The 26,117-nt window shown below is 46.0% G+C and overlaps 1 protein-coding gene and 1 long non-coding RNA gene across 3 annotated transcripts in view; one reads left to right on the top strand and one right to left on the bottom strand.

Annotated features, from left to right (window-relative positions):
• Nucleotides 1-252: 252 nt before the first annotated feature.
• On the bottom strand, nucleotides 253-20,876 carry LOC131747857 (uncharacterized). 2 transcript variants are annotated; one of them, XR_010840465.1, is made up of 3 exons: nucleotides 20,732-20,876; nucleotides 12,260-12,461; nucleotides 253-1,074 (listed from the first exon to the last, which is right to left on the bottom strand). It is a non-coding gene; the product is annotated as an uncharacterized lncRNA (long non-coding RNA). The 2 variants fall into 2 exon arrangements; XR_010840467.1 differs by having other exon boundaries at nucleotides 12,363-12,461.
• Nucleotides 19,354-26,117, top strand: part of MAPKAPK2 (MAPK activated protein kinase 2) — a 45,657-nt gene continuing 38,893 nt past the window's right edge. Inside the window, exon 1 of the mRNA XM_059049685.2 lies at nucleotides 19,354-19,997. Coding sequence (XP_058905668.1) covers nucleotides 19,680-19,997 — 318 coding nt within the window. The 5' untranslated portion in view covers nucleotides 19,354-19,679. The remainder of the gene's footprint in view (nucleotides 19,998-26,117) is intronic.

Raw genomic sequence — 26,117 nt, 5'->3', positions numbered from 1 at the left:
AGTGGGAGTGGGGCAAATACTGTCAGTTACCTACTCAAAACCCATAACCCTTTTTCTTCCCTTGGGAAGGGCTCCTCCTTCCAGGCAGGGGAGGAGTTGGAGGAATTCCACTGCCTCTGTCCAGTGATTGGTTGAGGATGAGCATGTGATCCACTTCTGGCCAATGAGATATAAGGGGGAACCTGTGGAGGTTCTCTGGAAATATGTTTTCCCATGATAAATAAGAGAGTCACAGGAGAAAAAAAAAAAAATGCCTTTAAAAATTTAAAATTTATTTGTATTCTCTTTTCCACTCCTGCCTCTTTCCTTGCTCAGTTGAAACATGTCCTCTGAGAATGAGAAGCTTGGAGCTGCTGCAGCCTCCTTGGAACAGTGAAGGGATGAGCTAGCTGGAGGGGGACGTCCAGTCCGCTGAGGATGGCAATACAGAAGGATGGTAGGACATGGATCCTTGATTGTACTTGAAGACTTTTTTGAGCTGCTGAGAAACCTGAGATCACATCTGTTAGGTCTTATTAAGAAACTGTTACCTGCTTTATGGGTTAAGCCACTCCTAGTTACCTTTCCAGCTGAGTTCATCCTTACTGATATGGGGAGGTTGTTATATTCTGGAACCAAGGTAATTTAGGTTGGTCTTAAAATGGGATCAGGATAGCAGTAAAACTTTTAAAGATGTCGAAGTAAAGCATCTCTGATTGGGGCTTTCTCCCTAAAGTAGCAGTCAAGACCATCACTCTTTAAAACAATCCTGAGTTGCCGATTATTTTGTGATGGGTAGTGAAGGTTATGGAAGTCAGATCTCTTTGCCTTTCTGCTTGAAGCCGGGCTAAACAAGCCTACATCTACAGTTCTAAGCAAGAAACGTCAGTTAGCCCACTCCATGCCTTCTAGCCCTTATTGGTCATTCTTGATCCACTGGGAGGCAGATTTTCCTAACCTTTCCAATTGGCCACATTTTGATCGTAATAGGAGACAGGACTTTGGACGTTGTGCTTTCCTCTGGAATTTAGACAGAAGAGCAGTGCTCTCTTGATTGAGAGTTCAGTAGGCTGGGTTCCAGTCCAGGACATGGACCTGAAGGAAAAGGAGAGATGTGCAAAGGAGACATTGCAGAAGTAGCCAGAAGGCACAGGCTGCTTTTCTCAGGGCTACTGAGGAATGTATAGGTGACTGGGAATAGAGTACCCACCCTGGAGAAATATACAACCTATGGGTGAGAAAGTTCTCAAAAGTAACTAATAAAAGCCTAGCCATTTCTATTTCATTTATTTCTGCTCTGATCTTTATGATTTCTTTTCTTCTACTGACATTGAGTTTTCTTTGTTCTTCTTTCTCTAGTTGTTTTAAGTGTAGGGTTAGATTGTTTATTTGAGGTTTTTCTTGTTTCTTGAGGTGAGATTGTATTGCTATAAACTTCCCTCTTAGAACTGCTTTTGCTGTGTCCCATAGGTTTTGGGTCGTAGTGTTTTCATAGGAAAGATTAATAAAACTAAAAGCTAGTACTTTGAGAAGATAAAAAAAATCAATAAACCCTTAGCCAGACTCATCAAGAAAAAAAGGGAGAGGATGCAAATCAATAAAATTAGAAATGAAAAAGGAGAAATCACAACTGACACTGCAGAAATAAAAAGGATTATAAGAGACTACTACAAACAACTATATGCCAATAAACTGGACAACCATGAAGAAATGGACAAATTATTGAAAAGGTACAACTTTCCAAGACTGAACCAGGAAGAATTAGAAAATATAAACAGACCGATCACAAGCAATGGAATTGAAACCATAATTTTAAATCTTCCAACAAACAAAAGTCCAGGACCAGATGGCTTCACAGGAGAATTCTATCAAACATTTAGAGAAGAGCTAACTCTGATTCTTCTCAAACTCTTCCAAAAAAATTTCAGAGGGAGAAAGACTCCCAAATTCATTCTATGAAGCCACCATCACCCTGATACCAAAACCAGAAAAAGATAACACACACAAAAATATTGTAGACCAATATCACTGATGAACATAGATGGAAAAATCCTGAACACAATACTAGCAAACAGAATCCAAAAGCACATTAAAAGGATCATACACCATGATCAAGTGGGATTTATCCCAGGGATGCAAGGATTCTTCAATATATGCAAATCAATCAATGTGATACACCACATTAACAAATTAAGGAATAAAAACCATATGATCATCTCAATAGATGCAGAAAAAGCTTTTGACAAAATTCAACACTGATTCATGGTAAAAACTCTCCAGAAAATGGGCATAGAAGGAACCTACCTCAACAGAATAAAGGCCAAATATGACAAAACCACAGCAAGCATCCTACGCAGTGGTGAAAAACTGAAAGCATTTCCACTAAGATCAGGAATAAGACAAGGATGTCCACTCTCGCCACTTTTATTCAACATAGTTTTAGAAGTCTGAGCCACAGCAATCAGAGAAGAAAAAGAAATAAAAGGAATACAAATTGGAAAAGAAAAGTAAAACTGTCACTGTTTGCTGATGACATGATATTATACATAGAAAATCCTAAAGATGCCACCAGAAAACTACTAGAACTAATCAATGAATTTGGTAAGGTTGCAGGATACAAAATTAATGCACAGAAATCTCTGGCATTCCTATACATCAACAATGAAAAATCAGAAAGAGAAATTAAGGAAACACTTCCGTTTACCATTGCAACAAAAAGAATAAAATACCTAGGAATAAACCTGCCTAAGGAGGTGAAAGACTTGTACTCAGAAAACTATAAAACACCGATGAAAGAAATCAAAGATGACCTAAACAGATGGAGAAATATACCACGTTCTTGGATTGGAAGAATCAATATTGTGAAAATGACTATACTACCCAAAGCAATATACAGATTCAATGCAATCCCTGTCAAACTACCAATGGCATTCTTCACAGAATTAGAACAAAAAATTTTACGATTCATATGGAGACACAAAAGACCCCGAATAGCCAAAGCAACCTTGAGAAAGAAAAACGGAGTTGGAGGAATCAGGCTCCCCAACTTCAAACTATACCACAAAGCTACAGTAATCAAGACAGTACGGTACTGGCACAAAAACAGAAATATAGATCAATGGTACAAGATAGAATGCCCAGAGATAAACCCACATACATATGGGCGCCTAATTTATGACAAAGGAGGCAAGAACATACAATGGAGAAAAGACAGCCTCTTCAATAAGTGATGCTGGAAAAACTGGACAGCTACATGTAAAAGAATGAAATTAGAACACTCCCTAACACCATACACAAAAATAAACTCCAAATGGATTAAAGACTTAAATGTAAGACCAGACACTATAAAACTCTTAGAGGAAAACGTAGGAAAAACACTCTTTGACATAAACCATAGAAAGATCTTTTTCCACCCACCTCCTAGAGTAATGGAAATAAAAACAAAAACAAATGGGACTTAATTAAACTTAAAAGCTTTTGTACAGCAAAGGAAACCATAAACAAGACAAAAAGACAACCCTCAGAATGGGAGAAAATATTTGCAAATGAAACAACAGACAAAGGATTAATCTCCAAAATATACAAAGAGCTCATGGAGCTCAATATCAAAAAAACAAACAATCCAGTTAAAATGGGAGGAGGACCTAAATAGACATTTCACCAAGGAAGACACACAGGTGGCCAAGAGGCACATGAAAAGATGCTCAACATCACTAATTATTAGAGAAATGCAAATCAAAACTACTATGAGGTATCACCTTGCACCAGTCAGAATGGCCATCATCAAAAAATCTACAAACAATAAATGCTGGAGAGGGTGTGGAGAAAAGGGAACCTTCTTGCACTGTTGGTGGGAATGTAAATTGATACAGCCACTCTGGAGAACAGTATGGAGGTTCCTTAAAAAACTAAAAATAGAACTACCATACAACCCAGCAATCCCACTACTGGGCATATACCCCGAGAAAACCATAATCAAAAAGAGACATGTACCACAATGTTCAATGCAGCACTATTTACAATAGCCAGGACATGGAAGCAACTTAAGTGCCCATTGACAGATGAATGGATAAAGAAGATGTGGCACATATATACAATGGAATATTACTCAGCCATAAAAAGAAAAAGTTATTTGTAGAGGGGTGGATGGACCTAGAGTCTGTCATACAGAGTGAAGTGAGTCAGAAAAAAAGAAGCAAATACCATATGCTAACACATATATATGGAATCTAAAAAAAAAAGAAAAAAAATGGTACTGATGAACCTAGTTGCAGGGCAGGAATAAAGAGATAGACATAGAAAATGGACTTGAGGACATGGGGTGGGAGGGTGAAGCTGGGGCAAAGTGAGAGTAGCATCCACATACATACACTACCAAATGTAAAATAGTTGGGTGGTGGGAAGCAGCCGCATAGCACAGGGAGATCAGCTCGGTGCTTTGTGACCACCTAGAGAGGTGGGATAGGGACGGTGGGAGGGAGGCTCAAGAGGAAGGGGATATGGGGCATGCATATGCATTTGGCTGTGATTCACTTTGTTGTGCAACATCAACTAACACAGTACTGTGAAGCAATTATACTCCAATAAAGATCTATTAAAAACAACAAAAAAGCCTAAGCATAACAAGCAGAGCGAAAGATGGATTGGAAACAATGGGGACTGAAAGCAAGGAATCTAGTTAGCCAGTTACTGGAATATTCTAGGTGAGAGAAAACTAGGGCAGTAGCAGGGGAGATGGAAAAGAGAGCAGGATAGAGGAGGCCTTGCTGAGACAGAAGCAGCAAGAACTGCCAGTTGAATGTGGGATGTGAGGAAAGGGAAGAATAAAAGGACGAATCTCCTAATACAGCGTTGGGAGAGACCTTAAAAATCAGCTAGATCAAGTCTGAAAACCAGACTTGGAATACCTTCTTCAACAAAGCCATACACACATGCCCAGTGTATGTGGGATACAATGTGTTTTTCTCTCTCCCTTTCCTTTTTCAGGAGTAGGGCACACACCAGGGTCGGATAACAGAAGATTCCACAACTGTTCTGTGCAGGGATTCGGGGGTATTGCTGCAGGGCCAGCTTCATGGGTGTGTGACCCATGTGGTCACACAGGGACCTGTGCCTAGGGGGCCCCATGTTTGGCTTAATGCTCTTCTGTTGCTCCCTTGGAATTCTTCCTAATTTCTGAACAAGAAGCCCTGCATTTTCATTTCGCACTGGGTCCTGCAGACTATGGGGCTGGTCCTGGGCCTGTGGCAGTTGCTGCTGGGAAGAGAGGCAGAGGTGAGGGTTAGATAACCCAGTCTGTCTACAGGCTCTGAAATGCGAGGGCAGCCTGGGTTTTGAAATGAGCGTGGATGAGAAGGGTGTGGATCGTAAGAGTCGCAGCCTATCTCACAGGTTTGCTGTGAATGTTAAATGAGCAAATGTATGTAAAGGGCTCGGAACAGTGTCTGGCATGTAGTGATTGCTATGTGCATGTTTGGTGTTAGTATTATTCCCTCCCTGCATGGATTCCTCACTTGACAGCCCCAGGTTGATTATTCACAGGGTCACAGTTAACTTCTCATTTTTACATTGTTAGCCTAGCATTCACCATCCAGCCCCTAGGCTTAGGATTGTCTTTTGGGGAAAAAAATCCAACAATAATAAATATCACAATAAATACACGTGTGATCTCACATCCTCTAATCCTTAGTGTAGCTAAACAGTGCTTCTTCTTTTTTTTTTTTTTTTTTTTGCGGTACGCGGGCCTTTTACTGTTGTGGCCTCTCCCACTGCGGAGCACAGGTCCTGGACGCGCAGGCTCAGCCGCTCCGCAGCATGTGGGATCTTCCCGGACTGGGGCATGAACCCGTGTCTCCTGCATCGGCAGGCGGACTCTCAACCACTGCGCCACCAGGGAAGCCCTTCAGACTGCGTCCATCCATGTGGGATGTGTGTCTGTATGTGTCTTTGTGTCTGAGAGGAAGCTTTTTTTTTTTTTTAAATCTTAACTCAATTATTTAGGGGTTCTCTCTGGTCGTTTAATTTTTTTTTCTTTACCTGCCTTTTTTGTTCATATAGAAAAGACTCTTGAACCACCTGCTTCCTCCCTCCCTCCACTTGTCCTCAGATCCCCAAGGGGAGGGCAGGATCTAAAGGAAGGACTAGTCACTATTGTCATCATGATAATGGCTCCCTCCCCCACTTCCCTCCACTCCCATCTGAGTCCCCAGAGCCCGTAAAGTGCTCAACCTTTGTCCTTAAAGTACAGCTCCTTTTACTGGAGGTAAAAAATTAAAATACTGGCCTGACACCTCTATTCTGTGAGCAGTTGTCCTGATCAAAGTCTGGAAGCTGTTCTCCCTGCTCTCTCCTAATCTTAGATGGTCCCAACCCATTCCCAGGAAGACAGAGCTCTCTCTTAACTATCCTGGGGTTTCAAGTCTATGGAGGACTGCATATTTTTTCCTTAGCAGAAATAGTTGTGGTTTTTCCTAACAGCTTTGCAAGTTCCCCATAGAGTTGGAAATTCCCTTCCTGGTTACAGCTTTTAATGGATGCACAAGAAGCCTGGTTGGATCCTATCTTTCCTGCTGTGTGACTCTAGGAAGTCAGCTTAAAGTCTCTGGGCCTCAGATTACAAGGATTTCCTAGATTAGGATGGATTGAAGGCTGAAAAGGGAAGGATTTATTTTTGGAGGACCCTAGGAGAAGGGATTTACAAACATCTCTGTGGTGAGAATAGCCAATTGGGGAACTACCAACACACTTAGGTTCCTCTTCTTGAAAAAAAAAAATGAGTTTAATAATTCCCATTGCTAATTCCTATCCCTTACCCTCATCTCCATGCCTGCCTCCACCCTTGGCTGTTGACTGATAGAGTAGATAAGCTGTACTCTCCCCCCTCCCACTTATACACATACTTCTGGAAGGCCTTAGATAAATAGGAGACAGAGGAAAGCCTGAGGAACTATTATTATCATTACGATGATTATTATGCTTTCAGCATGAGAAACAGGAAGTGAAACTGACAAAAATGCCCAATGATAAATGTCTAGCCCCATCTCCTCAGCCAGACCTAAAGGCAAAGAAGCCAGCCAAAGAAAACTGTGGTCCCACCACAGGCTCTATCAACCTCCAGCGTGTGTGTATGTGTGTGTGTGTGTGTGTGTGTGTGTGTGTGTGTGTGTGTGTGTGTGTGTGTGTGTGTTACAAGGAGTGTCTTTAAATAACTAGTTTCCAGGACTTGTGATCTTTCCACCTTATTCTAATGCCCATGCTTCCTCTTTCATGTGATATCCTCAGGGTCCTTCCTTACTACTTCCTTCCCCATTTCCTAGAGAGAGCTTCCAAAGGCTGTCAGATGTTAAAGGACTTGTCCAGTGATTAATTGGTTCCTCTACACACACCTTATCTGCTGAGGCCAGGTCTGAGCCTGATGCTTTTCTCTGGAGTCTGTTTTGTCCCCACAGCAGACATTCCCTGAGCCAGAGGCCTTTCTTCCCTCGCCCTTCAGGGGAGCTATGTTTTCTATTCTGGCCTGGCTGCCTGACACTACATCTGCTTGGCTGATTATCCACATCCTTTGTCTTTCTCAGGAATCGATTATGGATAAACGGTAGTGGGAAAACAGGGCATGGGGCCATATAATTACTCCACGTTGACATTGCCATTCGCAGCACCAGGGCCCCTGGAAACGCTGAAAAACAGTAGAAATGACCTGATTTTCAGACTGCCTTGTTAGCTCAACTTCCCAGGGATGAAAGAGCAGACAGCTGTGTGGGAAGTAAATGGAGCAAGCTGGTGTTTTGGAAATACCCCTGCATTTGGACAATGTTCTGAAAACTGCAGAGGGAACAGAAGAGAAAAGGCTTCAGGACAAGGAGCAGGGAGAGGAATAGAGAGTAGGATGCTCAGCTCTTGTTCTCCTCTCAACACCTTTAATGGCTTTTGGACCAAGATCTAGATCCAGAGGAATAGATTATTGGAATTTTGGTTTGGGAAAAAAATAACCATCTTAGTTTCATTGTCATTTTTTCCAAGCCTAGAACAGGGTCCAGTGGAGCCCGTCCAGGGTTGGCATGGGGGTGAGGTCACAGCAGGGTAACTGATGGGAGAAGAAATTCTAGGATAGAGCCTTATGCCCCAAGCTGTCTATCTTTGGGTGGCCCCTGCTCTCTGCTCAAGAAAGCACGGTGCCTAAGAAGACAGGGTTGGATCCCAGCTTCCTGCTTTCAAATTCCCACTCCAGTCCTTACTTTAAGTCACTTAAACACACTGGGCCTCAATTTCCTCATCTGGGTCCCCCAAAAGGATACTAGTAACACCTGCCTTGTAGGGTTGTTCTGGGGATTGATTAACACATGGCGAGCACTAAGACCCATGTCAGGAACATAGGAAGTGCTTGATCAATTGGCGTGATTATTATGACTTTTATTTGTCTTTCCCTGAGTGCCAGGCACCATCTTCCATTCCATCTGCCCAGCAAAAAATAAGCGTCATATTCTGTGGCAGGCACTGGACAGTCACTAAGGATGGACAAGAAGTTTGCAGGAGGCTTCACTGCCTGCCAGGTCTCTGTCCTTTCTTAACACAGTGTGGAGCACACAACAGGCAGTGTCATCTTGACTCCAGTCTCCCTGGGTCCTTGCCCCCCGTCCTTGCCTGTTCACCTTCATTTGCTTCTTCTGCTGCCCTGCTCTTTCTTTTCCCAGCTCTGTAGAAGATGGTCCCAGGTGTCCCAGCCCAGGCCACGCTGGAGTCCTGCCCAGGCCCTTCCCCGACTCATCCTGGTGAGGAAGCCCGCTATCTGCCTTTCCAGGCCCTGGGTTCCCCACACACTCCCTGAGGAAGCTGGAGGAGGGCCGCTTGGCTCTGTAATCACCACACTTCTTGGTGGTAAACAAGAACCAGATTCCTGGGGAGTGACGCAGGCAGGAGCTCAGTGGCCGAGGCAGCCTCGATCACACCAAGACTTGAAGAAACACCTCTGCTTGGGCCCTGACCTGTCTGGGGAAGGCCCAGGGGAAGGCTGCCCACACACCACTCTTTGCTACCCTTCCTATTGACAGGGGCTTTTGCACCAGATGGCTCTGCAGACACAAGGGGGGGCAGCCAGTGGGCCCAGATTCGGAGGCCTCCCCCACAGAACAGGGGAGCATAGCCCCATCTCTCCTCTTCCAGGATTGGTCTCACCCTCTTCCCTGATCGATACCCAGCTCCCACCCCAGGCCATCATCGCTCACTTCCTATCCCTTCCCTCACCGATGCTGGGAGAAGCCTCAGACTCCAGAGGATGCCCTGATCCCAGGAAGCACCGAGTAAAGGCTGCACTGCAGGCTGGCATGGCCACGAGCTATCCAAGCCTTTTGACTTTGGGTAACATGGCTGATCCAGGGCTTCCCTCTTGACAGTGTGACTTTGGAGTTTAGGATCTGGTGTCCTGGGGTTTAGGCCAAACACAGTCCATGCTAGTTCTTAAGCAAAAAGCTGGACTGGCTCAAACACCTCTGGAAGGATGCACGAGAAAATGGGGCAGAGAACTGGATGGCTGGGAGAGAGCTGTTTACTATATGTCCTTTGGGGCTTTTGCATTGTGCACCATGTTCACATACTAAAGCAGGGGTCCCCAACCCCCGGGCCACAGACCGAAACTGTTCCGTGGCCTGTTAGGAACCGGGTCGCACAGCAGGAGGTGAGCCGTGGCAAAGCAAGCAAAGCTTCATCTGTGTTTACAGCTGCTTGCGTTACCGCCTGAGCTCCGCCTCCTGTCAGCATTATGGTGAGTTGTATAATATTTCATTATATATTACAATGTAATAACAATAGAAATAAAGTGCACAATAAAAGCAATGAGCTTGAATCATCCCGAAACCACCCCCCCTCCCACCGGTCTGTGGAAAAATTGTCTTCCATGAAACTGGTCCCTGGTACCAAAATGCTTGGGGACCGCTGTATTAAAGATTCAGAGAGAGAGAGAGAGAGAGAGAGAGATGGAATATTCTGTAATTTTGTAAATCTTCTACCTGTTGAATATAGTTAAGAGTCCTTTGTCTCGCTCCTCCAAGGCAGAAGAGACAGTGAGGCAGCTGCATTGGAGAGGCCTCATCTGGGTCCGACTTCAGGCTTAGAAGGGGCTGTCAGAGGCAGGTGGCTGCTTGGGGGAGATTTTCCAAGTGTCTGAACGGCTTGGAATCTTGCACTAAAAGGTGACACGTTGCTGAGTGCAGTGATCCAGGAGGAAGGAGGGGGGACCTGTGACCCCTCTAGGCCTGGAAGGCCACTCTCCCATCTCATGGACAGTTAAGCCCCTCCGTACCAGAGAGGTCGACACAGGCGGGTCATTCAGCTACCTTTGCGCTGGGAGCCAACACCAGGGGGCTGGCCTGAACTAGCACCCCGGAGGCCCAGTGTCCTTCCTGGTAGATGCCAGAAACTGCCTCCAATTTCCAGGTAATGTGTATTAGTCTTAGTACATTTGTTTCTTTATTTTATTTTTTAAAATATTTATTTATTTATTTTTGGCTGTGTTGGGTCTTTGCTGCTGCGCGCGGGCTTTCTCTAGTTGTGGCATGCAGGTTTTCTCTAGTTGCGGTGAGCAGGGGCTCCTCTTCATTGCGGTGCGCGGGCTTCTCATTGCGGTGGCTTCTCTTGTTGTGGAGCACGGGCTATAGGCGCTCGGGCTTCTGTAGTTGTAGCACGCGGGTTTAGTTGCTCTGCAGCATGTGAGATCTTTCCGGACCAGGGCTCAAACCCACGTCCTCTGCATATTGGCAGGTGGATTCTTAACCACAGGGGAGTCCCCATTTTTTTCTTTAAAAACATTTCTTTCTTTTTTGTTCTAAGTTCTTGCATTTATATCATGTGTTGAAGTTTGCACAGCACTTTCACATAGTATTACCAATGGCTCCCTGTTGCCCAAAGTCCAAAGCCTTAGTGGAATGTCTAGCCCTTAAATCTGCTTTTCGCCTCACATCTTGACACTCTCCCCTGCACACCCTACATTCCAGCCTGTGCTGACCACCTGCTGCTCCTAAACAGGCTGTGCAATTTCTCATCTCTCTTTGCTCCATTGTTTAGTGTTACCCCTTTCTCCTCCTCTGCCTGGAGAATTCTTGCCCATATTTAGATCCCTAGGTCAAATGTCGTTTCTTTGGTGAGAACTTTCTAGATGACTCTCTCCTGTTTGTGAGCCCTGAAGACCCATACTTAAACCCGCTCAAGGCCACACCCATTAGGACGGCTATTACCAAAAACAAAACCCCCAAATCCTAGAAAATAACAAGTGTTAGTTAAGTGGAGAAATGGGAACTCTTATGCATTGCTGATGGGAATGTAAAATGATGCAGCTGCTATAGAAAATAACATGGCAGTTCTTAAAGAATTTCACATAGAATTAGCATAGGATTCAGCAATTCAACTTCTGGGTATATACCTAAAAGAATTGTAAGCAGGGACTCAAACAGATATTTGTACACCCATGTTCATGGCATCATTATTCACAATAGCCAAAGGGTGAAAGCAAACCAAACGTCCATCAAGAAGGATGAGTGAATAAATAAAAGGTGGTATATATATATATATATATATATATACAATGGTACAGCCTTAAAAAAAAGAAGGAAATTCTGACACATGCTATGACATGAATGAACCTTAAATACATTATGCTAAGTAAAACAAGCCAGTCATAAAAAGACAAATACTGTATGATTTCACTTACATGAGTTTCCTAGAGTAGTCAAATCCATAGAGACAGAAAGTGGAATGGTGGTTGCCAGGGACTGAGAGGAGGATGGGAGTGAGGAGTTGTTATTTAATGAGTTCAGAGAGCTAATTTAGGAAGATGAAAACTTCTGGAGATGGATGGTGGTGATGGCTGCACAACAATGTGAGTGTACTCAATGCCTCTGAACTAGTTAAGAGTTAAAATGATACATTTTATATTATGTATATACATAACCATCACCATTTACATATATATGTAAATATATATATATGTAACTTCTCAAGGCACTCAAGGTCCATCAGGGTCCTCTGAGCATTCCTATGCCCAGTACAATACTTGACCTTTAGTGGTGCTCTGTCAATGTTTGTGGATATGAAAGGGGGTGCAAAGTTGATGGTAGGGGTCAGGTGCAGGTACCAGGCTGGCCCACATGCCAACTTATCTCTTCTAGCACAACCAGTTTTCTCCTGCACCTACTGCTCCAGTGAAGGGAGGGTTCTAGACATCTATCCAAAGCTGTGGGGAGACCCCTTGCCAGCATCAATGAGCGAGCTTCCAGGAATGAGCGGGACTTACCTGCAACATGTACTATATAGGTCACACAAAAGGAAGAACTTCCTTTCATGATATAGTGAGACACCGGAAGTTCTGAGAGCCTAAAGTTTTTAAGGTCACACACCTACTTGTCTACATGTAGGTGTGGTCTTTTGAGAAAGTTGACAGATCAGGTGGTCTTCATAGGTCCTTTTCATCTCTACAATATCACAGTTTTCATAACCTAAAGAGAAACATGGGGGAAAAAGTTAGCTCCTACCTCTGTCATTTAATGAGCAAAAACAAAACAAAATGTAGGTTATACCACATGTACCTCATATATTTAGGTAATTTCTCCAAAGCTTATACATCCTAGGATCATAAATTCATTACTGCTTAAATGACTTTATTCATTGCCTTTAACTCTCTGTCTTGGAGGAAGAGTCTTTGGAATCTGAGTAAGATGCAGGTTGCAGACTGTTTCCTTCTCCTGAGCCATGCACACAGGCTGGGATGGCTTCCCCAGAGTGGCCTGGCAGGTGTCAGGTAGCTGGACAACTTACAGGAGCATTTAGGAACATGGACTTTTGACATGTGTGGAAACAGCATGAGTTTTGAATTCCAGCTCTTCTGCTCTAGTGTGATGACTTTGGCCAGGTATTTAACCTTTCTGAGCCACAGTGCTTTCAATGATTGGAATAGCAGAAATAATACTAAGTACGGCCTGTCAAGAGGATTGAAGGAGATGATTGGTATGAATGTACCTGCTGCATAATAACTGCTCCACAGAGGCCAATCAGTATGTGTCAGTAACAGCTCAAAACTTGGCACGGGAATATTAATCTAAGCAATATTATCTCCCCCTTCATTATACAAAAAGAATGCAGAGGTACAGTTATTATAGTAGTAAGTGGTAGAGGTGGGATTTGAACCCAGGATTTTATTCCACCATGTTCTGCTGACTCAAAATTATGGTCTCATGGGAAGCTGTTTATTCTTATACACTTAGGAAATCTCTACCCAGTCCACACACACACACACACACACACACACACACACACACACACACACACACACACACATCTCTTCCTACCTTTCCTACCTTCCCACTCCCATTTACTCATCTTAAGTGAGGGATGGAAAAAAATTCCAGGGGTCAGCAGGTTACCAGACAAAGACCAATGACCCTTTGGGTTGACACAGCCTGGTTGTGTTCCTGGATGGCAAATCTCCTTTACCTTTCTCCCTTCCCCATCTCACTATCCAGGCTGAATGCTCATCTGAATTGCAATTGACATGCCAGATACAGGCTAGACTGGAGGGGCAAAGGTTTTAATATGGAACAACAGTCTTGGGCTATCTTGACTACGGTGGAATAGTTACCCCTTTCCTCTCCATTTCCTGTACTAAGGCACAGAATTTACAGTTAGGCAACCTGTAGTCTTAATGAGTCCCGTTTTCCATCCCTTTGGACCAGGTCACGTCTGTCGATGTGCAGAGGCTAAGTTTCTGTTCCCCCTTAGGTACTTCCTTCTGTCTCTTCCCATTCCCATTCTTCCCCTCTGCTCTGGATGCTCCCTGCTGTGGCATTAAACAGTCAAAGGATGGGGTGCAGATAAGGGCATTGGGGTGGGGGAGCAGAGCATTTCTTCCCCTCTGAGATGTCCTCACATAGGGCATTGCCCACAATATTTACTTTGGGTAAAATTTCTTTCTGTGGATCAGTCCCTAGCACTTTCAGAGATTTCAAAAATTTTGTGACAAATAATTCTTATATATCTGTCATTCTTGCTCTGGAGAATTTCTCAATCTCTCAAAGAAAAACTAGCCTATAAGATGAAGACTGCTTATCTCTCCCAGGCCTCAAGTCATTTTCCTTTCCAAGAGTGAGCTTTCAGTGAAGAGAGCTTTTCCTGTGAATCATGCTGCCTTCTGCAGTATTTTGTGTGCCCCAGTAATAGATACAAAGGCCACTTTATCTGTGTGCATATATCTATCCAACAGCTTGCGGATGATCATATTTCATCAAGAGCGTGTTATCTGAAAATGTGCAGGAAATTCACCTCCATAGATTTTCACCCCTTGTCATCCATTCATAATGCCATATCACAGCAAAATAGGAAATTTTTACTCTCTGATGGTGGAAAGCAGGACAGGGGAAGCCTTGAGAAGAGATATTGCCATGGATTCACAAGTAATCCTATCATATAACCCAGCCATGCAAATTAACATAGACCTATACTCTGTAACAGATTAGGTCAAGATTGAAGGAAATTGAGGTGTGGGAGATTTAAAGTTTACCTAAAATGGAAAGTATAGGCCATACCTCTTTAGGTCATTCCTGCCCAGAAATGGCAAGATACCATATTTCGGACATCAAGAAGGATATGTGGGTGTATGTCTGCTTAGGATTTAGAGTGGGGCCATGAAAATGGACTTTGGGTCAGAAAGACCTGGGTTCTGTACTTTGTTAACTATGTACCCCTAGGAAAGTTATTCAATTTCTCTAGGACTAAGATTCCTCATTTTAAAAATAGATAAATGAGGATAACAGTACATATCTCAGAGGGTTGTATAATAGTTAGAATGGGATTTGGATGTGAGTGATAGAAAACTTAGAACATCAGTTGCTGTAATAAGAAGGACATATATTTCTATTTCATATAAAGGCCGGGTAAGTTGTTTAGGGCTGATACGATGGATCCAGGCTCCATCTTCTATCCATACTCCATGGATAGAAGGACATAGACTCTTTCCATCCTTTTGCTCTGTCATCCTCAACCTGTGGCCTCCAATTCATGATTCAAGATGGCTGCTCAAGCTCCAGCCGTTACATTTTTAAAAAAAATTTTATTTATTTATTGGCTGCATTGGGCCTTAGCTGCTGCACATGGGCTCTTCGCTGCAGTGCTCGGGATTCTCTCTAGTTGTGGTTCACGAGGGCTCCAGAGCTCGGGCTCAGTAGTTGTGGCGCGCGGGTGAGTAATGCCCTGCAGCATGTGGGATCTTAGTTCCCCAACCAGGGATTGAACTGGCGTCCCCTGCATCGCAAGATGGATTCTTAACCACTGGACCACCAGGGAAGTTCCTCCAGCCATTACATTTTTATTCTAGCCACCAGGAAGGAGAAAAGAGGAAGAGAAGGAGGAGGACTTACCTCTTTTCTCAACAGCTTCCATTTACAAGTCATGAACACAGCCAGCTGTAATGGAGGCTGGGAAATATAGTTTTATTCCGGGCAGTCATGTGCTTAGCTAAATACTGACGATTCTTTACTATCAAAGAGGGGGAAATGGATACTGGCGGAAACAACCAGCAATCTCTACCACAGATCCTCATGAGATTTAAATGAGACAATGGCAGGCTGAGCACAGTGTTGGGTATAGAGTAAGCACTCAATAATCGCCATCATTATCATCATCACGGTCATCATGAGGAGGTGGGGAATACTCTGAAACTATGACAAGACATTTCCTTATTTTAACCTCATCTTTCTGATAAAGTCACCCATATCCACCTCCCTTTTAAGACACTATGAGCTTCAACTTTTATGAAGGTCAGACACCTTTACGTGTCCTTATGAAATAAAACTACATAAAAGGAAAGCAAAGGAATGATGAACCTAGGATTCAAGATAATGGTTATCTTGGCCAGAGAAAACAGAGGTGGATTGGGGATGAACGGAGGAACCACCTAGTTAGATGTTTGCTACTGTCAAAGTCCTAGTTTTCATTTTGGGTAGTGGATTCACAGGTGCCTACTGCATTATTAAAAATAACGAAGGACTTTCCTGGTGTTCCAGTGGTTAGGACTTGGCACTTTCACTGCCATGGCCTGGGTTCAATCCCTGGTCAGGGAACTAAGATCCCTGCAAGGCGCAGCCAAAAAGCCCGCCTCAAAACAAAACAAAACAAAACAACCAAACTAATAACTAATTAAACAAAAGCAGAGATGGACCAATGATTCAATGATGAGGAGGATTATAATTAACCAAATTCTATGTACCTAAGGTCTTTAAATTGTCTTTGTGTGTACAGTATTCACGGCATATGTGTTTGCATGTCAATAGTAGACAAAAATAGTACTTTCTATTTGCATAGACTTTTAACTTTTGAAGTGCTTCTACATATCCATAAAAATTGTTTAAGTAGTTCATTATAGATGGTTGAGAGCTTCATATTATACAAATAGGACTTTGGACTTCCATGTCCTAAGAAAAAATATTTTATTGTATTCTTACAATAGCTCTACAAGGGAGGCAGGACAGATGTTATCATCACTGCTGGACAGATAAGAGGGAACTGAGAGGGCACGGGACTTGCATGAGGTTACACAGTTAGAACTGGAATGGAACTTAAGACTCTGGATCTCTTGCCCATCTTAGGTTCTTCCTTTAGCCCATCTCACTCCCCAGTTATTATCCATCCATTAGACATTTATTTCGTGTCTGTTACATGCCAGGCACATTGCACTTATGTGTTTGTGTTGATATATGTATATGTTTTCTGGGTGCTGTGTGTGCAGCTTCCGTAATCTCTATGTACTGAGTCCTTGTGCGCCCCCTGGGCCTAATTGGTCCCTGTAATTCCAGGAGGAAGCCCCAGCTGTGGTTTCAGTTGTCTAGTTATTCCTAGGTCACAGGGCTGCAGCATCTCCCCAGAGTCCCAGCTAGATAGAAAGGCAGCTTTGATATCAGGGGCAGATCCCCAGGCAGTGGGCACAGAGCAGAGGAGCAAGCCAGCAATGCCTCAGTCATGATAAGATTTACTATTTCATGATCATTTCTAGCTTTGGGGGAGTTCTCATGAACACTATCTCATTTAATTCTCACTCAGCCCTGATATTCGATTTTATTATTTTTCTCCTTTTTTCAGATACAAAGAGGAGAGACTTGAACTCAGGTCATTTGTCTCTAAATTCTATTCTCTTTCCACTGTGCCTTCTGTCTCTGAAAGGGCAAAAAGAGCTTATCCTCTTTCTAGCCTTGTGGAGGGAAGCAGGTGAAAACTCAGTGCCAGGCAGTAGGAACCCACCGGTGACCCTCTGCAGAGGAAAAAAGACCAACTCCCAGCCCTGCACAGCCCCAGCCCAGCTGAGATGAGACCAAGGGGCAGGCACTTCCACCACCCCCCCATACCTGCGTCCTTCTCTCAGTCCTTGAGCTTCTCCCTTGTGGGCCTCAGGGAGGTGATAGTAGTGCTGCAGAACGGGTGAGGTGTTTTCCAATCTCTGTGGCCGTAGGCTGTCTTTTTATCTTTGAGGAGTCAGAGGAATGGGGAACTGTCTAACTTATCCACCCTCCAGCATGAGAGGAGAGCTTCCCTGCCTGCTATTGCAGAGGAGAAATCCCCTCTGCCCTCACCTCCCAGACTTGTGTCAGTGCCACTCTCTTGATGCTGTCTGCTTGCACCTGTCTTCTCCCCCACAGATCAATACCATCCACCACTGCAGGCCTGAGCACGGCACCTTGCACAAATTCAAGGTGTACACTAAATTAACTGTGCTCCAAAAGAGCGAGTATTTGTGTTAGGGGAATCACATTTCTCCTCGGTCCATGGAGTGGGCCCTGGAGTGAGTCCCGGGAAGGGACTCTGCTGGGAGGGTAACTTCTACCTTTCAGGCTACCCTTCACTCCATCCTTGCCTGGGCTCAGTCCCCAGGGCACCTGTCCTTAGCATGTTCCCTTCTCTGCTTTTCCCCGAGCTAGGTCTCCCTGGACAAGGGGGCTCTAGAGCGTTGGGGGAACGTGTTAGGGGCCACGTATGGCCATAGGTAAAGTCACATTGTCTAATTCGGCCTTATCAGTAATGAAGCTGAGGTTTTGTCTTCACCTCAGGCTCCTTGTCTTATTTCGGAGCTGTTTTACTAGTCAGAGTGGGGAGGAGGTCAGCAGGAATGTATTTCATGATCATCCCCCAACCCCCATCAGAATATGTATCGAGACCCTCTGGCAGCTTAAATTTAGGGCCTCCCCAATCTCCTCCCCTGATCTGGGCTATGCTTAGGTCCAGCTAGATCCTTAGTATCTTCCTCAGAGACATGGGGCTAAATCGGACTAGAACTTGGCTTCTTCAAAAATACCCATTTCTGGGCTTCCCTGGTGGCGCAGTGGTTGAGAATCCGCCTGCCGATGCAGGAGACACGGGTTCGTGCCCTGGTCCGGGAGGATCCCACATGCCGCGGAGCAACTAAGCCCGTGAGCCATGGCCGCTGGGCCTGCGTGTCCGGAGCCTGTGCTCCGCAACGGGAGAGGCCACAACAGTGAGAGGCCCGCATACCGCAAAAAAAAAAAAAAAAAAAAAAAAAAAAAAAAAAAAAAATACCCATTTCTTATGGCTGTAGGTTTAGGGCCTAACTTTTCCACATTGGAAATCAAGACCTATTCCCCACACCTTCCCTTTTTGGTACATTGTCTCAGGGAATTCTCCCCACACCCTATTCTTCCCCCTGGGAGAGGTGCACCGACTTGCTCAGGATCACACAGCCAGTCAAAGGAAAAGGCTCCCTTATTTCAGGTAGTCTGAATGTCAATCCATCCTCTTCCTGCCCTGTATCCCTTTTTAGCTAATTTACATGAAAAAATGTTCAAAAGTATAATTACTAAATTGTTCATATTTATATGATAAATCTTTACCGAAAAACAAATTTGTGAGAAAAGAAATGCAAAACTCAGAGGAAAGTGTTCAAGTTAAAATATTCCATATTTGCCTCACCCTATTCCGAAAATGAGTGGCCTCTGTAATTCCAGGTCACCCCAGAGGTCTCATCTGGCTCATACTTGCTAGTCATCCCCCCCCCCTTCGAAATATACCCCCAGATGCAGCTGTCTAAAAGAGCCAGACAATTGGAGAAAAGTGGATTATCTATCTGATTATGCAGCTACTTTCATATGCCTCCCCTTTCCCTTTGCGTGGCCCTGATTATTTAAGAACTAAGATTTTTCAGTCCCCGCTCCCTGTCCCCAGCCCCAGTCCCCAGCTTTGGCTCTTCACGCTCCGGAAGCCTCGCGTCCTCCCCTTTAAGGCCAGCCCCTCCCCCACGCCCACGCCTCCCCAGCTCCGTCCCGCCTCCCCAAGCCCTGCCCCCTCCGACCCTCCCCTTTAAGGACCGGCCCCGGACGCAGACGAGGCTGTGACGCGGCCGCCGGCCCTCGGGCTGGGTACTTTGTCGCGCGGCCGCTTACCCCCTGGCCGGGGCCCCGCCGTCCCGCGTTCCACCGAGCGCCTGGCCCCCGGGGGGAGGGTGGGAGGGAGGGAGCAGGGTCGGTGGGCGCCAGCGGCGCACAGCGGGACCCACGGAGCCCCGCGACCCGCCGAGCCTGGAGCCGGGCCGGGGCGGGGAAGCCGGCTCCAGCCCGGAGCAAACTTCGCAGCCGGGCTGGGGGTGGCGGGGAACCCGTCCGGAGCCGGAGGAGGGGCCCGCCGCGGGCCCTCCCGCCGCTGCTCTCGCGCCTCCGGGCACCATGCTGTCCAACTCCGGTGCTGTTCCCCAGCCCACCGCCGCCGCCGCCACCGCACCATGCTGTCCAACGCCGGCGATGTTCCCCAACCCGCCGCCGCCGCCGCAGCCCCCCGCCCCGGCCCAACCTCACCCCCAGGTCCAGCCGCCGCCGCAGCCCCCGCAGCAGTTCCCCCAGTTCCACGTCAAGTCGAGCCTGCAGATCAAGAAGAACGCCATCATCGACGACTACAAGGTCACCACCCAGGTCCTCGGACTGGGCATCAACGGGAAAGTTTTGCAGATCTTCAACAAGAGGACCCAGGAGAAATTCGCCCTAAAAGTAGGTTTGGGGCCCGAGGGAGGGGAGGACGGGCGGAGGGGCTCTCCCGGGGACCACCCCCGGCACTCCGCAGCGGCCTAAGCTCTCGGTGGCTCAGCGTGGTCGTGCCGACGCTTTCCTCGGACGGGCGTCGGGGCCGCGGAGGAGTGGCCGCGGCGGGGCTGCCCGTCCCGCGCGCGCGAGGGGTGCCAAGTGCGCGGCAGGGGGCGGGGGGCAGCGGGAAGGTCAGGTCCCGGCGGACCACACCGCCGAGACCGAGTTTCCGGTCACCTCCGGGTGTGAGTGGCGGGGACTCGAGAGGACTTGTGAGGACCCTGCCATTTTGGGTTTGAGCGGCATCCAGCCGAGTCGCAACGGTTGGCTTCGGGACCACTTCTGCTAATTTTCCCCCTAGTCTCAAGGAAGTGATTTTCGGGGGTTGTGGTTCCCCATCCTCTCCTCCTTCCTTTCTTTCTGTGGGCACAAAAGGCCCATTACTCATTGAGCTGGTTGGTCGGTTGGTTTGGAGAAGTCGTATCTCAGAGGTTTATTTAGCCTCGCTCCTTATTTGGGAGCCGGAATGTGTGATTTCACTTCCCTGGGCCTTGCGAGTGCGGCTGTGCTGCCTTGGGGCGCGCCGGCCGGGGAGGTGCAAGGCTGGAGATTCCGCTGGGACACCGACACCCCCCCCTCCCTACGACCGCCCCGGGCGCGGGGGAGGGTTTGTTTTGATCCGAGAGCGTGCCCCCTCCTACCTTCAGTGCCTGTGAGGCTCCAGATGGGAGGCCAGCAGGCTCCTGCGCGGTGTCTGCTGTTTCCATAGCTCCATTGATCATTGTAAACCGGGTCCGTAAACCACGGCTTGGCCCAGTGCTGATTCCGCAAATCGGAGATAGCCACTTGAGTCCTGGACATGGGCGATTGGTGGACAGCAGGAGGGAGCGTTTTCCTGGAGCTGGGGAAAACCAACCTCTTTCTTTCTTTCTTTTTTTTTTTTTTCTTCTCTTTTTTAAGGGGATATGGTAGGGGGGAGAATGGGGATTTCAGTGAGAGTATCTACTTCGGAAGTTAAACAGAATGGACTTGGAGGTCTGATGAGTCGCCAGTGCAGTGTGAGCCACTGTTCAGGGTCATGAAAAAGGTTTTCCCCAAAGAGGGGTTTCAGATCAAACCACATCTCTAAAGGGGACCAAAAATGCCTTTTTCCCCTGGGGTGTCTTAATGATTGGAGGAGGAGAAAAATACTTCCTGTGTTATATTTTCTCTTCCCCCTCAATCCCTGTGGCTAGCTGTGTTTCAGCTATTCATACAGAACTCAGATATGTGTTATGGGTGGAAATGTTGGAATATATAATTAGATATAATAAGACCCTGGTACTTGGGGGTTGTAGAAGACAAGCATGTTCAACTTAATAGATTTTAAGGCCTCTAAAATTATTTTCTTGCTGCTTTCATCCTCCCTTTTGGGGGAGAACTTCAGCTAGCCTCAACACTGTCAGATTTGTTTGGTTTTTACTATAAGCTGTTGCTGAGGGCTTTTGGTTGTTTGGTGTCGACTTTTGGAGAAGGAATATATCAGTATCCTGAACCCTTTAATGTTTGTGCCTTAGACCGTTCTTTCCGTACTGATAACTGGGGGCAGGGAAGGAGAGTGATTGTTTGACCCCGTGGCTCTGACCTCGGGGAGTGGAGTTGAGTGAATACTGTTTGATCACAGTTAACCTGTACTGTTGAGGAAGCGACAGACATTCTTTCCAGGAGAGTTTTCTATCCCCTCTGAGACACCATCTGCCTTCACCCATCAGCAGTTTGGGGACACTGGCTGCTCATTTTCTTGGATAGCTGGAATATGGTATAAAGACTTCAGAACAAAAGCTCTCAACTTCTGCTCCTAATTCTATTTAATAGACACAGAAAACCACCCTCTAAAATGCTTTTGGGTGGCAATTCAGATTTCTATTGTAATTAATAGGAGAGAGATTTGGATTTTTTTCCCCCTTTGAATGGTTTTGAAAGATCCAGCAGTATTTTATTTTATTTTACTTCTTTAACATCTTTATCGGAGTATAATTGCTTTACAATGATGTGTTAGTTTCTGCTTTATAACAAAGTGAATCAGCTATACATATACATATATCCCCATGTCTCCACCCTCTTGCATCTCCCTCCCACCCTCCCTGTCCGGTGTCCCCTCTAGGTGGTCACAAAGCACCTAGATGATCTCCCTGTGCTAAAGATCCAGGAGTATTTTAAATAACACTCATAGTTTGTCCTTCTCAGGTTAGAAGTGGATGAAGATTGAGGTCAGAGTGTGTTTTGACAGGAAGCCTGCTCCCAGATCTTACAAGTTGACTCAACTGTTAAACTGTAGATTTCCCACATATCTTTGTGTAAAAACTTAATAATAGAGGAAGAAAGAAGGGATGAGGCATTCAGAAACTGATAGCAGTGTCAAGAGCGCTTCCAATATCCAAATACTGGCTGAGACATAATTACAGCTGTGAGGGGAATCTGGTTCAAAGAATTCTGTTCCAGAGGCACACACCAAAGAGATTTCTAGATCTTGAATCTTGATTAACTTAACCATAGGTGCTGAGTACTGAAATGACTTTCAAAACCAGGAGTGTTTTGATTATTAAGCAAGGGAGGAAGATGTGGTGGGGAGGAGGGATTGCCTCATTGGAAAGGTGCCTGAAGAAAAAGGGAGGAGACCTCTGCTCTACCCGGGGCGTTAGGCCATTCCTGGGGAGTTAGGTCAAAGAGCTGTAGAGCAGCAGCAGGGCCTGTCATGGGGGTTCTGATATCTGCTATCTCACAGCCCTGAGAGTTGATGAGAGGTGGCGGCTGCCTTGATGCTCTGCTCCCTGTCTGTGGTCTGGTGACCTCTTAGTCCTATTAAATGTAATCAGTGCTTTAAAATAGTCCCAATCCGCCCTGCTATTTCTCTACCTCCACCTGAGAGAGGTGACGTTTACATGCTTTTTGGTGGGTGCTATGACCTTGCCTCACCATCTCTCCTGGCTGCTTTTGCGAAGATCTGAGTCATACTCATACTTCTCTCAGAGTTGGAAGGGACTTTAGAGGTCATCTCATCCAACCCCCTCCTTTTGCAGATGAGAAAACCAAGGCCCAGAGCAAAGGCTTGCTTGAGGTAACACAGCCATGCACTGGGCAGAACCAGGATTAGCACCCAGGATGCCTGACCACTTCCCACTTGGGAACTGCACTGACATCAGCAGGCTCGGCCCTGGGACAGGCTGCTGCTCCAGAGCCTCTCAAGCCGGAGGAGCTACTGTCACCGCAGGCTCTCCTTGACTGTCGGCCAGGGGGTGCTGGGTAGGGACTTAGCGGCTTCCCAGCAGAGATCGCCAGAGTTGGAGAGGCAGCTTATAAACCAACTCAGCAGCTCCATGAGTTTTGAATCTTCAGTAACAAACATTTTTTTTTACCACCCCCTCCTCTTTTTAAAAGGAAGTGTTTGCTAGAAATCTTATTTACTAGTATATTTTTTGTGCAAGAACCTGAGAATTCTATTCACTCTTTCTTTGGTAGGGACTCCTGGTCTCAACTCACTTGTGCAGTAATTGGTCCTATTCCCTGTGGGGTTCCTCAGTTGCTTACTGCTTCATTGCGTCATGGTGAATCTTAGGTATTAGCTGAACAAATTTAATTAAAGCCAGCACCGTTGTCCCTCTCTGCCATGTGACTCTGATTCAGTGAAGCATATTATTGCTTTACAAAATATAGAATGTTGTCATAACTTATCTCTGTTTGTCTTTCCATTGTGTGGATTAGAGGAAACAAAGTACTGTTCCTTCTCCTTGCCTTTCTCCAGCAATCCTCCCTCTCCAGGTGACTTCGTGTCACCGCCATGTGGCTTCCTTGGTGTTCTGAAGGGGAGCTGATCAGAACCCCTCATGATTGAGAGGGAGAGCCGGGGTTCCCACATCCCCCCAGTGCAGGCTGCACCCTCTCCAGCACGCCTCGTGCTGTGTACCGGTCAGGGAGCAAGAGAGTTTGTGGCTGGGTGAGGGGCAGTGTCCCAAATTGGGGTTTGCTGGATGGAATCACAAGGTGAGGAAAGTTTCATTAATCAACCAATCTCTTTTATCTCCACTGTTGTTACAGTAGTTAACAATTCTCTGAGCATCCTACCATATGCTTTGTTGTATGGAGGATACAGACATTGAAAGTGGCCTTAAAATTTTGGAGGTCAGGAAGCTTATTTGGAGAAGGTGAAATTAACAAATGTAGTCTAGGGCTGTACAGTCCAGTATGGGTAGCCAATGCCCATGTATAGCTATTTAAAATTAGCTAAAATTGATTAATTAAATTAAGCTAAGTTAAATTTAAAAATCAGTTGCTAGCCACGTGTCAACTGTTCAGTAGCTACATGTGGCTAATGGCTACTGAACTGAACAGTGGAGAAGAACATTTTCAACCTTGTAGAAAGTTTTATTGTACTTTGCTGGTCTAGGGGTTAAATTGTGTGGTTGGGAATAGAAGACCTTGGAAGAGGCAATCTGTGAGGACCAAAGGAGCTGAGGACAGTCTCTGAGGAATGAGCACATCTGCAGGAGGTGATGGTGGCGTTGCCCTCGGGGCAGCTGAGGGGGAGAGTGGATCAGTTGGTAAGGAGCAAGTGGGGCTGGTGACTCAGAATTGAGCCTAACCGATCTTTGTGTTAAAAGCACGTTTTAAAGTGTTTGAGGAGCATGAAGTAAACTAACAGGATGTTATAAGGAAAGGTTACAAATCTCTGAGGTTGGGGCTTGTGATTTTTTGATGGAAGGTGTAGCTTCTGGGTTCAGAGACCCTGTTCCTTGCTTTGGGCCCTGCCCTGGTTGCTGTCTACTGCAGCAGGGCTCTTGACATCCACTGAGGCAGGATCAAAGCTGGGGTGGCTCAAGGTTCTTTTTCACTTATGAATTCTGGGCTTTGATAGAGCTTGAAAATAATCTCCAGCTAAGATGTGGGATCAGTGGCTGACAAAAGGGGGAGAAAAGCAGCCCCAGGCCTCAGGACCAAATATTGATGGGTGTCTGGTAAATGAAGGGGTCCTTTTTAGAGGATGAAGGTATTGGTATTCATAATTAAGATGTTTTGACTGCTTGGAATCTGAGGAGTTGGGCCATCATCAGTTGATTTTATTTAAGAAGCAGGTGCAGGGGATTCAGGGAGAGGCCTGGAGGAGCCAAGCTTCAGGACTGCTGGAGGCAAACTTAACCCCTGGCCATATCCTGGGGATGACGGAGGCCCCCTCCCTACCCGCAGAGCCCAGGGATGTGTGGTGTCTGTGCCAAGAGGAATGCCAGCCATGGTGGGGAAGACAGGGCATCAGTATCTGCATCTGAGTCTTCTCACGATTCCCAGGTGGCCCTCCTGTGCTCTGATGCAGGATTCTCCCTGGTAGTTTGACATCTGTGGCACAGGATTCATACTTTCCTGCTCCCTCTTCTCTGCATGAGGCCTTCCCAAGGATCCTGTGGGGTCTCTTTTTTCCCCTCCTCCCTGTGCTTCACCTTTCCAGTTGCTGCAGTGTCCTGGACAGAAGTGGGTGGGCAGGGCAGAGCTGTTCTTTGTGTTTGAAGGGGCTGCAGCTGCTCTTGGTAATGATATAAGGCTCAGTGGCAAAGGGACCCACAACTCCTAGTTCCTTAGAGCTCACAGCACTCCCTGCTTATCTTTCTGGACCCTTTCCACCTCACCGAGGAAGAGGCTGGGCCAGTCCAGAAAGGTTCAGTGGTATATCCAAGGTCTTACCTGGTATCAGCATCAGAGCCATGTCTTGGGACCTGGTTCACTGGGACCTCCTCTTGGTCTGGGTTCCTTTGGTGTTTTGGTTGCTAGAGGTAAGAGTATGGGGATTGTGGACCTGGCAGTGCAAAACTCATCTCCACTAACTGGTCGCTAGGATCTTTCTACATTAGTCATCTTAGAAACAGGGACATTGGTATTAAGATGGGACCATGCCACGGAGCAGCTTGATGTACACCAGATATGTAACCAAAATCAGATTTTATACCTTTTCTAGTTCTTAGGGGAATAGTGATATTTTGTGTTTTAAGATATGTATGGATATAAATATCTAGGGATGAACCCGATACCATGGGTTATGTGCTAGATTAGAAAGAAAGAGAG

Source organism: Kogia breviceps, chromosome 1 (genome assembly GCF_026419965.1).
Source record: "Kogia breviceps isolate mKogBre1 chromosome 1, mKogBre1 haplotype 1, whole genome shotgun sequence".
Classification (NCBI taxonomy): Eukaryota; Metazoa; Chordata; class Mammalia; order Artiodactyla; family Physeteridae; genus Kogia; species Kogia breviceps.
The sequence above is the reverse complement of the archived record's forward strand: the minus strand, read 5'-3'. Positions and strand labels throughout refer to the sequence as shown.